Here is a 13,179-nt window from a genome sequence, read left to right as displayed (position 1 = left end):
ATCATACATAGCAGATAAACCATTACTTATAAAACATCTATTAAAGACAAAACATGCATTACAAAATGTGTAATTAAAACAGGACACCACAAAGAGTATGTTTCACAGAGGATCGGTACCAGACACAGGTTGCCATTCAAGCAGTAGTGATTTTTTTTTTTTCACTCTAAAACCCTCAAGTCAGCAGCTCTCCCTCTGAATTTCTAGAACAGCATGCTGAATCAAATACACTATACAGTAGTCATACATACAAGGTCATACGTTATCTAAGACCTTGCACGATACTCTTCATCCCAACAACCTCTACAGAGCCTCTGTCACTAGCACACCCAGTGAGTGCAACCCTAGCATAACCTCCTGTACACAGCATCCCATACACCAACTCTAAAGCACTCAACATCCATTACATTTACTGACTCTCCATGCATCAGAGAAGACCTATCAACCCCCCTAGAGACAGAGAATCCCTCCTAGACATACAGAGCATCCCTCCAAGATACTGAGCATTCCGCATAGACACAGAGCATCCCTCCAAGATACTGAGCATTCCGCATAGACATAGAGAGCATCCCTCCTACACACAGGGCATTCCTCCTAGACATGTAGAGCATCCCTTACACCATCAGCATCCCTCACACTGGTACACCTACAGCACATCCATCATTATAGTGCACGGAGCACCACTCCCATAGAGAGACCGCGCACTGCTCACAGACAGCACTTGGTGAACATACAGCATCCTGAGTGGCCTCGGTGCGGGATCTGGGTGTGGGGGGCGTCAGGTTGTGATCACTGCAGACCCAGCGGCTCCTCCCACCGGTTTCTGACAGCCCCTAGCCCCGTGGAAGAGGCAGTCAGTGGAGGAGACAGCAGGAAGCAGCTGTACCCCTCTGTCTCTCCGATACACGGGGACTCCACAGCTGGGTGACCCCCTACATCTCTGCACTGTAACCGGGAACCCCCCAGGTGACCATCTACACCAGAGAGCACGATGAACTTCCTACGACGCCGGCTGTCGGACAGCAGCTTTATCGCCAACCTCCCCAATGGGTACATGACCGACCTGCAGCGGCCGGAGCCCCCCCAGCCGCCCCCGCCTGCTGAGCCGGACCGGAGGCAGAGCGGACAGGTGTCCGGGGGCTTCTTCTCGTCCATCACTAACGTGGTGAAACAGACCGCGGCCTCAGCCGGCCTGGGGGAGCAGACTGTAGGGGGCCCCGGGAGAAGGTCCCGTATCCTGCTAATCATTGATGACCCCCACACCGATTGGTGAGTCTCCCTAAAATGACATCAACATATAAGGTACCCTCATCTCTTACTGGTTAGACCACCTAAAATGACATCAACATATAAGGTACCCTCATCTCTTACTGGTTAGACCACCTAAAATTACATCAACATATAAGGTACCCTCATCTCTTACTGGTTAGACCACCTAAAATTACATCAACATATAAGGTACCCTCATCTCTTACTGGTTAGACCACCTAAAATGACATCAACATATAAGGTACCCTCATCTCTTACTGGTTAGACCACCTAAAATTACATCAACATATAAGGTACCCTCATCTCTTACTGGTTAGACCACCTAAAATTACATCAACATATAAGGTACCCTCATCTCTTACTGGTTAGACCACCTAAAATTACATGGACATTTTCTGATCCTCAACACAGACAAATGAGTCTCCTTAAAATGATATGTTAATCATGAATAACCTCCAAGACCAAGTGATTACCTTACAATAGTGTATATGTATGAAAATTAAATTTAGCTGTCACATTTGTTGGTAAAGCATATATACATTTAAATATTATTTTTATAGACGTATGTGAGCCCCACAGGTGAATATATGAATGTTATATATATTGTAAATATATTCTATATGATGCAATATGTATGTGATGCATATGTAGTATGAATTATTAGCATAACTTTATCTTTTTACTTTGTATGTTCTGATAAAAAAAAAATATGCGTTTTGTACTGATAGAAAAGTGGTATGAATGTGATGCTTGAGCCATCTGGTCAGTGACTGAGTATATTGTGTTTATGATATAGAGGGCTCATACAGGAAGGTAAGTGAAATAGAATTAGTGCATTTGTCTGTGTTATAAGCTTAATCATATATAATGTGCAACATGTTGTTTCAAAGCTGTATTTCCCTCACCTGAGTTTTCCTAGGGGTCATTCGTTTGTCTCCCAGCCCGGGCCAAAAACTGGGGGCTGTGTGAAACTGGGGAGTGGAGTGTGACCTCGTGGACCAATAAGAAGCCGCAGTGATGAAGATTGCAGCTTCTTATTGGTCCTCCCACACCTATTTTAAAGTAATAAATGGACAAGATTTGTGGGGTTACATACTATAAAAATGGAGGGGCCACTGGAATAACTGTTCAACAAGCAGTTATTGGGGCTCTACTAAAGGGGAGCAGCAGGTCAGTCAAAATCGACTGATTAACTAGTAATGCTGCTTTCAGTAGGACACACAGCGGCCTGAGAAGTGAGTTACATGATCACTGTTTGGACTTGTACAAGTTTTCAAATCACTCCTGGCATCATTGCGGCCTGTAACTGCATTTGAAAGACAGCAGTACACTCAAGGTAATGGCAGTCATCCTTTCGACAACATTTATCAACATATTTATTGCAGTCATTTTAGGGGCCACATATGCAGCAATACTAGGACCTTTCCTGGATGTACCCTGTCATACTGCAGCATGCGGGGCCAGCAATTATTTTGTTTTCCAAAATATTTTTATATACAGCATATGACATCATATTGCCAGATGTTGAGTGATATAAGTGTACATACTGAGAATCATGAAATATTTACGGGGCTATTTACTGCGATCAGCCATAATCCTGGAGAAAGCAGCTGTTTTCCTTGGGAAATGATCATCGCCTCAATCTACACAGTTTATGAAGGGGTTAACGCAGGAGAAATCCGAGATCTTTTCTGCATTAACCTACTTTTCGCTGGTTACCACAGTCCCCATAGAAGTCTATGGGAACTGCGATGTTAGTGATTTAGCATTGATGACGTTATGTGACCTGTTCCAATGGGGTCATGTGAAGCCGGAAAGACTTTGCATGATCCCCTCGCCGGTTAAGGTCACTGTGCATACGCAGACTCTAGCTGCGAATGTGCATTTTAATTCCAGCATTCTCCGTCAGCGTTAGGCTGACAGTCTACAGTAAAAGGACATCATGGAGGAGGGTTCTCTTCACCAATCCGTCATAGTAAATGGCAGCGATGCTGTATTATGTATCACTGTGATTTGCAGCAACACAAAATGCAGTGGCGCACGCAGGGGGGGTTTCTGAGTCTCCAGAAACACCCCCCCCCTGCGCTAACTAAGTGGCCGCTATAGCTGCACTGTCCTATACAGCAGCCGCGGCTGCTCAAGTAAATAGTCTCCATGGTTCTTGGGTTGTCAAATTTTACCCATCACACTACTGCGTCTGCCTTATTGCTTAGGCTAGATTTGCATGAGCTTCAAAATGCGTGTAAAAAATGCCATGTGGGATAGGAACCAGGAATATACATTGCAATAAGTAGGTTAAAACCGACTTTCAATTCCGTTTTCCTTTTAGCAAAAAAAATCTGCAGCATACTTCCTTTTGGTTGCCAAATGAAGTGTAGTAATATATTTATAAAACCTAGAGTTCCAGATTTTCTTATGTTTTCATCATCCTGAGCTGGGGATAGGAGAACAAGTATTGTGGTGGTACTCTAATACCACCTCTGCGCTATCTCTGATTTCAACAACTTCCCTTTACCACTCTCAGACCACCACTTAATCTCCTTTAGCATCTTTCCGCCCCCCTCTATTAAGGCTACACTCACTAAGCGCAACCTTGACATTCTTGATCCTGCCTTCTTCTCCTGATGTTATTTCTCCTGATTATTTGTTTCTCTCTACAATCACATTCTTACTTCTGCTGTGGATTCCACCACCCTGGCTACCACTCTTAGCCTACAACCATCCCCACCTCAATGGTGGCATTCGAATCCGACTCGTTAATTACAGAAATGCTCTTGCACCACTGAGCCTCTCTTGAGGAAATCTCACTCTAACGCAGGTTTCCTCCACTACAAATTCATTCTCTGCTCTATATCTCTATCATTTGCTCCCAATCCTCCAACCCTGTTGCCATTTCGCCACTTTCAACTCCCTACTCTGACCCCCCTCTCCCCTCCTCTTCACCCTCACAGCACTTTATTTAGCCACCTTCTTCACCTCCAAAATTGAGTTATTTCATCAGCTACCCCAACCATCATTATTCCCTCATTATTCCCTTCTGACTTACCTACCTTGCCCTTCTTTCCTCCTCTCCTCCATCAACCTGTTCGTCTTGACCCTATCTCTGCTCACCTCCTTCCATCCCTCTCCTGAAGCCTGCTACCACATCGCCCACATCCTCAACCTGTCCCTCTGCTCTGGCATCATACCCTCACATGCCCTGGTCTCTCCATTCTTAAAAAACTCTCCCTTGACCATACCTCTCTCTACCTACTGCCCCATATCTCTCCTCCCTTTCGCCTACAAACTTCTTGAGTGGGTTACTTATGACTTCCTCATCACCTTCCTTTCCTCACACTCCCTCCTCAATCTGCTTAAATCTGGCTTTTGATTCCTCCACTCCACCAAAACTGCCTTCACCAAGGTTACTAACAATCTCCTCACTGTAAAATCAAATGGTCATTTCTCCATCCTCATGCCTTCACTCCTTTGCATGTTTCACCTCCTACCTCACCAACGACTACTTCTCCACCTCAATTTCCCCTCCACTTCCACTTCCCTTCAGACTCCCCAAGGTTCCATTCTTGGCCTCCTAATCTTCTCCCTCTACACCTCTTCACTCTGTGATTTCATCAGCTCTTTTGGCCTCCTATATCACCTCTATGCTGATGACACCAAAATCTACCTCTCCTCCCCTGATCTCTCCCCTTCCCTCCTCTCTTGTGTCTCCAGTTGTCTATCGGCCATCTCCTCTTGGATGCCACAAAGCTTTCTTAAACTGAACATGTCTATAATGGAAATTATTATTTTCCTCCCTTTCTCTCTCTTTTTGTTGACAATATCACCCTCTCCTCTGTCCCTCAAGTCCACTGCCTGGGTTTCATCTTCAACTCGTCCCTCTCCCAATCCTGCCTAAGGCACCTTCACAATATCAACAGGATCGGACCCTTTCTCACTCTGGAAGCATCTAAAACTCTCATATGCTTATAATTGGGTAATGTTTTTGTATGTTCTATCCTCCTACGTACCATGATATGGAATCCTTGTGGTATAAAAACTAATAAAAAGGAATTATACCGTTGCATTTCTTGAAAATTAGACTTCTCAGCGAATCTCACTGCCGAGTTACCTCCGTTGGCAGGAAGATTCATGGGGTCACACCAGTGTTGACCCCTTGACCTATATTTGTTGGAAATAGAGCTTTTTGGCCTTTAATAAATTTACCCCTTCGTGTGACAGGAATTTGACAATTACACAGCTTTCTATAGAAGCAAAAAAAACTATAGCCATGTATGTATACACCCCAAATCTATTCTGTAAATTTCTGTTTATATGGATGATATTGATATGTGTGCACGTAAACCCAATATTCTAAACAATCTAATAAATTTATAGGTACATTCTGGGTCCACCCATGTTAGGTTGTGTCCCTGAACTAAAGGAGGAGGGTGTGTTTTGTGTGATTGATTTGAGAAAGAAAAGAGATTTATAGACAATGGGCCTGATCCATCTTTGGACGTAAGTCCATTTGCGTGGTGTATATTGCATGAAATAGCTTTGCTAGGCCATGTACAGTAAGGGCGTACTGAGGACGCCCTAACCAGATACTGCTGATTAAAGTTCTGAGCTTCTCTTAAGTACATGTTTTTTAGCCATATCATTTGCACCAGCTACAGGGCAGTTGTAAGTGCCGACTGATAGTGATAACTGCACGTATGCGTGCCACTAGATAGTAACACAGAACATAGGTTTGCAAGTAAGAGAATCTATATGAATGTTATGTTCAGTACACATTAAGAACATCCTGATGTATGTATTTCATATAAAAAAAACACACATTTTTATTATGTGTATATCCTGCACTCGGTTCTGTTTGTCTACGTACGGGAAGAAGCATTTAGCCAGAGTTTACTTATACCCAAAGTCAAATGGTAAGGTATCTTGAGATACGCATGAATTGTGTGTACAAGTTTTAAACGTAAGTTGTGCTCCGGTTACATCTGAAGATTAATCAAAATATTTTTCTTCATTGGTTCAGTCCACAGAATGGATGCCTCCTGTGTGCAGGTGACAGGCCTAATTTGTAGTTGCCACGAGGTGCGGCCAATTTAGTCATTTTGGCCAAGTTCCCAGGTTACGTAATAATGCAATAACGTCATTTCTCCACCGGAGGTCAAAATGCTGCAAACCTTCCTTTCCCCATAAACACAGGGTTCAATTGCGCAAAAGTTGACGCATGATGTCTTGAAAGAATATTTGTGCTGCGGTTTTACACTTTGGGGTTTGTCAGTGACCTTTAATGATGTGAATCTACATGTCGGCAAAAGTAAAATCGTGACTTCAAGGTGCCACCTACTTAATTTGTTTTGGTTCACTCCCTTAATTACTTAGATGTTTCCATTTTCTTCTAAAAGTCTCCTTGTTGAAGCCTCATTTATGTGCCTTAAATAGCCCATGGCACTACAGTAAAGGGACATTGGGACTGTCTTTATATCATGTTTTACATTTGTACAATGTTCATTGTGTGCATTTTGCCTTTCAAAATTATCCTTAATGTTCCCACCAAAGCACACTGTTACGGGCCTCCGCGCTAGCCGCAACGGTAGGAGTATTTTTTTGCCTCTGCATCCCGGCTTTTTCCCAGACAGTTGGAACGTCACTTCCGGTTCTAGCGTCCTAGCTGTTTCCTACGTGACCAGGGAGCCTAGCTCGCCTTCGCCCCTTCTGTTCGCAGGAGCCTGGTGCGCATGTAATTACTTGACCACACTCGCCTGTACAGGGTTAGGGGTGTGCCTTCTTGCTCCAGCTCTGATTGACTCACCTATGTTTAAAAGGCAGGGCTTAGCCTCTCTGCCGGTTATAGCGTCTTTGCTCTGCAATAGCTGTACTTGCTCCTTGTTCTGTGCACTACTACCTGATTACTTGTTTTGACCCTGGTTTTTGTTTCCTGGACTCTGTTTGCTGATTACCCCTGACCTCTGGCTGGTACTCCTGGACTATCCTTACCTGTTACCAGCCCTGACATTTTGGCCTGTTTAACTACTCTCCTTGCTTGCTTCTGACCCTTGATCTCCTGCCTGGCCCTGATTATCCTGTGCTTTGAGTTGCCTCTCTCAGTCTCTTATCTCCACTCTTCCAGTTTCTGATTATAAGCTTTTACAAACACTGAGTGAGTTTAAGTCCTGGGGGCATCCAAGTACCTACGAGTGCATCTAACTCTACAAGAAAGAAAGAGGCTGCTATAGGAGAAGACCTCTTCTGCCTGTTCTGAAAGCTTATGACAGTACTGGGAAACCATAGCACACAAACTTGTGCAATTTGTTGTCACTAGTATGCACATCTAGGGCTAGATTTACTAAGCTGCGGGTTTGAAAAAGTGGGGATGTTGCCTATAGCAACCAATCAGATTCTAGCTGTCATTTTGTAGAAGGTACTAAATAAATGAAAGCTAAAATCTGATTGGTTGCTATAGGCAACATCCCCACTTTTTCAAACCCGCAGCTTAGTAAATGTAGCCCCTAGTGTACAAATATTAAATCCAAAGAGACATAAAGGTAATTTACAACTCTCAGAAAAGTGTGGTCCTTTAATGCTTATCTAGGTACGCTTACTTGTCTGTCTAGTGCATTTTAAGGTGCACATGCATTTCATGGTTCTTGGAACTAGCCCCAGAAAATCAATCTACACTAATACACCTAAAATGTGCATGGTGGCTTGAGTGAAACGTCACTTCAAAGTCCAACTAAATAACTCATAGTCACCAACAATCATAAACAATGGCTAGTGGATATAGGGGTCTATGTATCATTGGTGCCAGTGAGGCTGCGGAAACTATTATAATGCATTAGAATGCAGCGCTACATAATGGTTTTCTGCGGCTACTTATCAATGCTCCCCAGATTTTTTATCTGCTGCAGAAATCCCCCTCTTCCATGATAGAGGAGGAGGTCGAACAGACGGACAGTGGCAGCAGCAATGGCTGCACAGATGACACACAACATAGCTGCTCATGTGCCGGTAAAGATATGCGCATGCGCACAGCATTATTTAGCTCCATGTGCAGCAGTATGCTTACATTTTGTCCAACCCGTACATTGCACAAGCAAACCATTAAAGTGCACCAAACGGTATGTGAATATAATACAATATGCCCTTTATAGATTGATATGTTGAGATCGCATATATAAAGCTAAAATAAAGGACATATAAGACACGACCACATGCCTGGGAAGTACACATGGGAAAATGAACATCATGATGCAGTGACTCTTGGACCCAGGTGAAGATCTCACTGGACAGGACAGGTGCAGCCTGGACCTCTCACAGTTTGAGCTGGTAGTCGGCTGGAGGCTGCGAGAGAGACTCCGTGATCGTGGCTGGGACCAAGGCGAGACTTTTCACTTACCCACTAATTTGCATGGCTTTAGCTAACAGGGGAGAACTACGAAAAGATCACCTTTTCATAGCTTCTTGCATTGATGAAGATCGCAGCACCCATAGCAAATGATGGGGACTGCCATGCTGACTTTGCCTTAATGGAAGGGATTTCCTCTGTTAGGCACGATGCCTATCCAGGATGCTAAAACAGTTGTTGCCGCATGGTTCTATCGCTTAAGGGGCTTGGTCAATAGACCCAATAGACACTGCAGATTTGTGTTTATTTCAAATATGTCAAATGTTACAGTAAATATACAGTGACATTAATATATATCAAATACATTTAAAATGTATTCTTATATTTTGGGAGTAGCGATGTTGTCTCTAATATTCAGAGAGTAAAACTCCTCGGTGACTTCTAATATCCTTATATTTTACTGTAGTGTGTACATTATTCCCTTTACAATTGACAACTACATACATCTGGCTCCTACATTTGGTGCCATTTTGATATGTATTTGGCTTATGTACAGATCATATGTCACTGATGCAAAACTGTGTCTTTTAATTTTTATTGCAATATATATAAGTTCTGTGATCTATAAAAGGGCCAGTGCTTTTATATAAATAAGCCTCTCATTTGTCCACAACACCTTTTGCATTTTATATCGCTTTAAAATAAAATATAATAAAAAAATATTTATTTTTTCCTCCTGCCCTTGTTAAAGCTATATTTTTCATACTAACAGACAAGGTGCTAAGCTCCACACATTCTTTATAGTTTTCCTTTTTACGTCATAAATTCAATTTCCAAGCTGTGTTGTCCTGTATTGATTTTCTATCTAAGTGATGTTTCCTGCACGCAGGTGCTGGTTCCAGTCTGCTGGTATCCCCAAGAATATGATATTAATAATCTCCTCACATAAGCACAGACAGACTGAGCTCCCAGCTCTACAGCATGTTTTCACAGTTCATGTTATAAACCCATTCAGCTGTCCCTGAATTATTTTATTAATAATCATTGTAAGAATGCAGTACTTGTCAAAAAAAAAAAAGACTTCCCAGACACGAATTCATAATTGTGCAGATTGTACACAATTAACTCTTTTTGTCTATTTGAATCTTGAACGACTTTATTTTTTTGGACTAATATAATCATTCATTTACCAAAAGACCCCATAGAATATTTGGCTTCTAGCACACTAGCCAGGCTTTGGCAGAACTGCTTATAGAATCTCGTCTTTGTCTCTAGAAAAATGTCGATGTGTGCAGCACGTCTAGAACACCAACACCATGTTGCATTGAGAGGGGAGGAAAATGTAAAATGTGATGGCAGGTTTATAGTTGGGGTAGGGCATGTCATAGATCAACTTTACATTTCAGTGTACAAATAAAGCTATCAAGTACTTGTGTGCTACATGAAAAAACAGACAGTATTTATCATATGTGCGAAATAACAAACACTCCTTGCATTGTAACATGGTTTTGTCCAGGAGAAAACCTACTCAATTTTTTTTGCCTTGCTTTCTTTATTGAATCAGGCACTTATATGTCCAGTACTTGGGCTCAGATTTCTTAATCTCTGGCTTGATTGATTTTAATGAACAACTTGGACTGAATTTAGAGATTAGAGGAAATTATCGTAAAGACGCATGATTAGCATGTTGTATAATCTGTTTTTATTGAGGAGAAAATGTAACAGCTGAAACAATTCACATTTATAATATCTGGGAAAAATAAAATAGTTCATCCTCAAATTTTCAAAGAATTATGATGGCAGGTCCACCCAATGTACAGGGGAGATCCTGAACCCAAACCATATTGCCAACATGATTTTGTTTTTCAGTAACATTTCTTGTTAAAAATGTGTATTGCTGTAGCACAGCATACCACAATGGCTGCAGTTTACATCACAATATGCTGGCTGTGAAACTAGGTACATCTCCTCACAGAAAGGTTCTCAAAGGTAGAGTGAAATGGGTTACCCAGCCCAGAATTGGCAACCCTTCAAATTATTTTTTACTGACATTTTTATGTAAATTTACTGATGCCTACCATTTTTTACCGCCCAAACTCTGCCCAGGTAAGCCCAAACTCCGGCCACAAATGGCCATACTTGGTCAAAAAACGACTCATTTTCTCACTAAGCCTCACTCCCTTTACGGGCCGTGAATCGTGACATCCCGCCAAACTAGGGACAGTTGGGAGCAATGTAATTCCTATACACTTGTATCTCCTCCTTGCTACTTCCCATCTACACTCCAAAAAGATTGAGCCAAAATCCAAGAAAATGCAGCCAATACAGTTATTAAGAACCAGCACCGTCTCTTAGGTCTTTGATGACAGATATTCATGAGGCCTGATCAATATTTTTAAATCACTATGTATCTCATGAATATTGCCTACACAATGACTACCTCCATGGTCTGTAGACGATAGGTACACTTTAACTATTGTCTGCAATTTGGGCAAAAAGTCTGGCGGTAAAGTTAGCCTATCTGAAGCAGCCTGTGGCACAATGACAATGATAACACAGGCATTTTTAGTTAAATTGAAGGTGTATTGAATCTAAATAAGCAAAGAATCAGCTGCTGCATACCTTCCATCAATCTTGCTTTTTCTGAGGTAAATGGATTGTAGGCTGGGTGTGGCATGTGAGAATATGGACGGGCTTGAGTGGACCAGTGTGGCCTAATGTTCCCTGATTTTCCAGTCAGAAGTTTGCTACTATCATATTGCTTCTGTGTGATAGGTGATGATGCAGAATTTTGCATTATTTGAACTGGAAGTGTAGATCATCCATAGCTGGTGTTCCAATGTATGGTATATACATTTGTGTATATTGAACCTTATATGGTGATCTTAATCTAGGCTCTAATTAGAGTTGCTGCTGCCCAGGACATTGTGAGTAAATGTGCCATATGACTGTGCACCCATAAGCTCATACCCTTCTATCCAAAACCCTTTGCTTTATTATTTTACTGGACAATATAAAAGGTTGGGGATTGTGAAGTCACAAAGAAATACAATGAGATATAATTTTATATATATATATATATATATATATATATATATATATATATATATATATATACATATATATATATATATTCTAAACTAAAACCATTTTATATGCCATCCACAGAACAGTTCTGCCTATGAATGTGGCTATTTGTACATACAGCCCTGTCTCTTGTGCTTGTCTTTTGTCTGGCTGCATCTACTAACTAATCGATGTCTGCTGAATAATGCGGCATACTGTTGATCCAGTGCTGGGACCTGGGCTATTGACCGTTCAATTGCTTGCAGTGATAAATGACCACTTGTAAGCTGTGCAGGTCGAGAGAGAGAGAAAATATTCATTTGAAATTCACTACAGATTTATGCCATTCCGAATCCAAGATGCGAGATTATGTAAAGGTCATGTAATGTATTATATAGCCAATTAAACTACATTTTCTGCTATTTTAAACGTTTTATTAAATGTATTCATAAAGGACGTGATTTGTTATGAGCATTTCACATTTATAGGGAAAGCCTTTGTTACATGTGTGTTAATATAATTGTCTGTTACATAGCAAACATAGCAAAAACAACTGATTAAGAAGATATATCCTTAAGTTAGTGTCAACCCACATATTTTGCCTTTTAGAACTCTGCATTTTATAACTCTATTTAGCTGCATATAATAGGTAGTGAATGCTACAAGCAGCGCCTGAATAATGTGTCAGTGCTCATGTAACTGGCCATCAGTGCTTACACTGCATTCTGTGTGCAAGCAAATAGAGTGTGTACTCACAGGTTTCCCCGATATGCAGGTATGTTTTACTTTACTACAATTCTAAACCCAAATGGGCAGAAAAACCTGGCGCTGACTATAGCAGTCTATACCTTGTATAGTATAGATACAAAACCGATTCAAGTAACAATTAATATACTTTGATATGAAAAATTGCTGCTTATTTATAGAAGTTGTTGTGCATCAACTTCAATTATAATGGCAGAAAACAAAAAAACAAAAACAAGCGCAAATGGATCCTATCTAATAAATACTACCGTAGATTTAAAATATATAATAAAATGTATTTTTAGAAACATTAATACATATATAAAACAAAAAATTTAAAAGAAAAGAAAATATCAAAACATACTTCACCAAACCATTAATCCGGACTAATTGTGGTCTTAAATTATGTTGAAATTACCTATAGTGCACATATAGGGGGAAAAAAAGGCTCTCGGACAATAATTCATTGCATAATCCGAATTTTTGATAATAGGAGATCACTGCATTAGCCCATAGTACAAGACACGATTGAATCTATTAAATTTCGCACATTCATTGTATGATATACACCACACTATTATGTGGATCACAATTCCTTTTTCAGTTGCGATCATTCATATGATACAGCCGTCAGTATAACAACCTGGAGATACAGATCATACTCAGTACATCTAACTCATGAAGTCCTGCAAGCGGCTTTTAGCTCCGCCTGCTAGAGCTACATACCGAATCACTCTTCTGCAATTTAAACTTGTTTTCTCTCCGTT

At 41.1% G+C, this 13,179-nt stretch overlaps 1 protein-coding gene across 2 annotated transcripts in view; it reads left to right on the top strand.

The window, feature by feature from the left end:
• The first annotated feature begins 414 nt into the window (after positions 1–414).
• Positions 415–13,179, top strand: part of SYN2 (synapsin II) — a 218,114-nt gene continuing 205,349 nt past the window's right edge. The window contains exon 1 of one of the 2 annotated variants that reach the window (XM_075183165.1): positions 415–1,269. In XM_075183165.1, coding sequence (XP_075039266.1) covers positions 992–1,269 — 278 coding nt within the window. In that variant the 5' untranslated portion in view covers positions 415–991. The remainder of the gene's footprint in view (positions 1,270–13,179) is intronic. The other variant, XM_075183166.1, reaches the window with a different exon arrangement.

The sequence above is a fragment of the Mixophyes fleayi genome, chromosome 8, assembly GCF_038048845.1.
Source record: "Mixophyes fleayi isolate aMixFle1 chromosome 8, aMixFle1.hap1, whole genome shotgun sequence".
Taxonomy (NCBI): Eukaryota; Metazoa; Chordata; class Amphibia; order Anura; family Limnodynastidae; genus Mixophyes; species Mixophyes fleayi.
The sequence above is the reverse complement of the archived record's forward strand: the minus strand, read 5'-3'. Positions and strand labels throughout refer to the sequence as shown.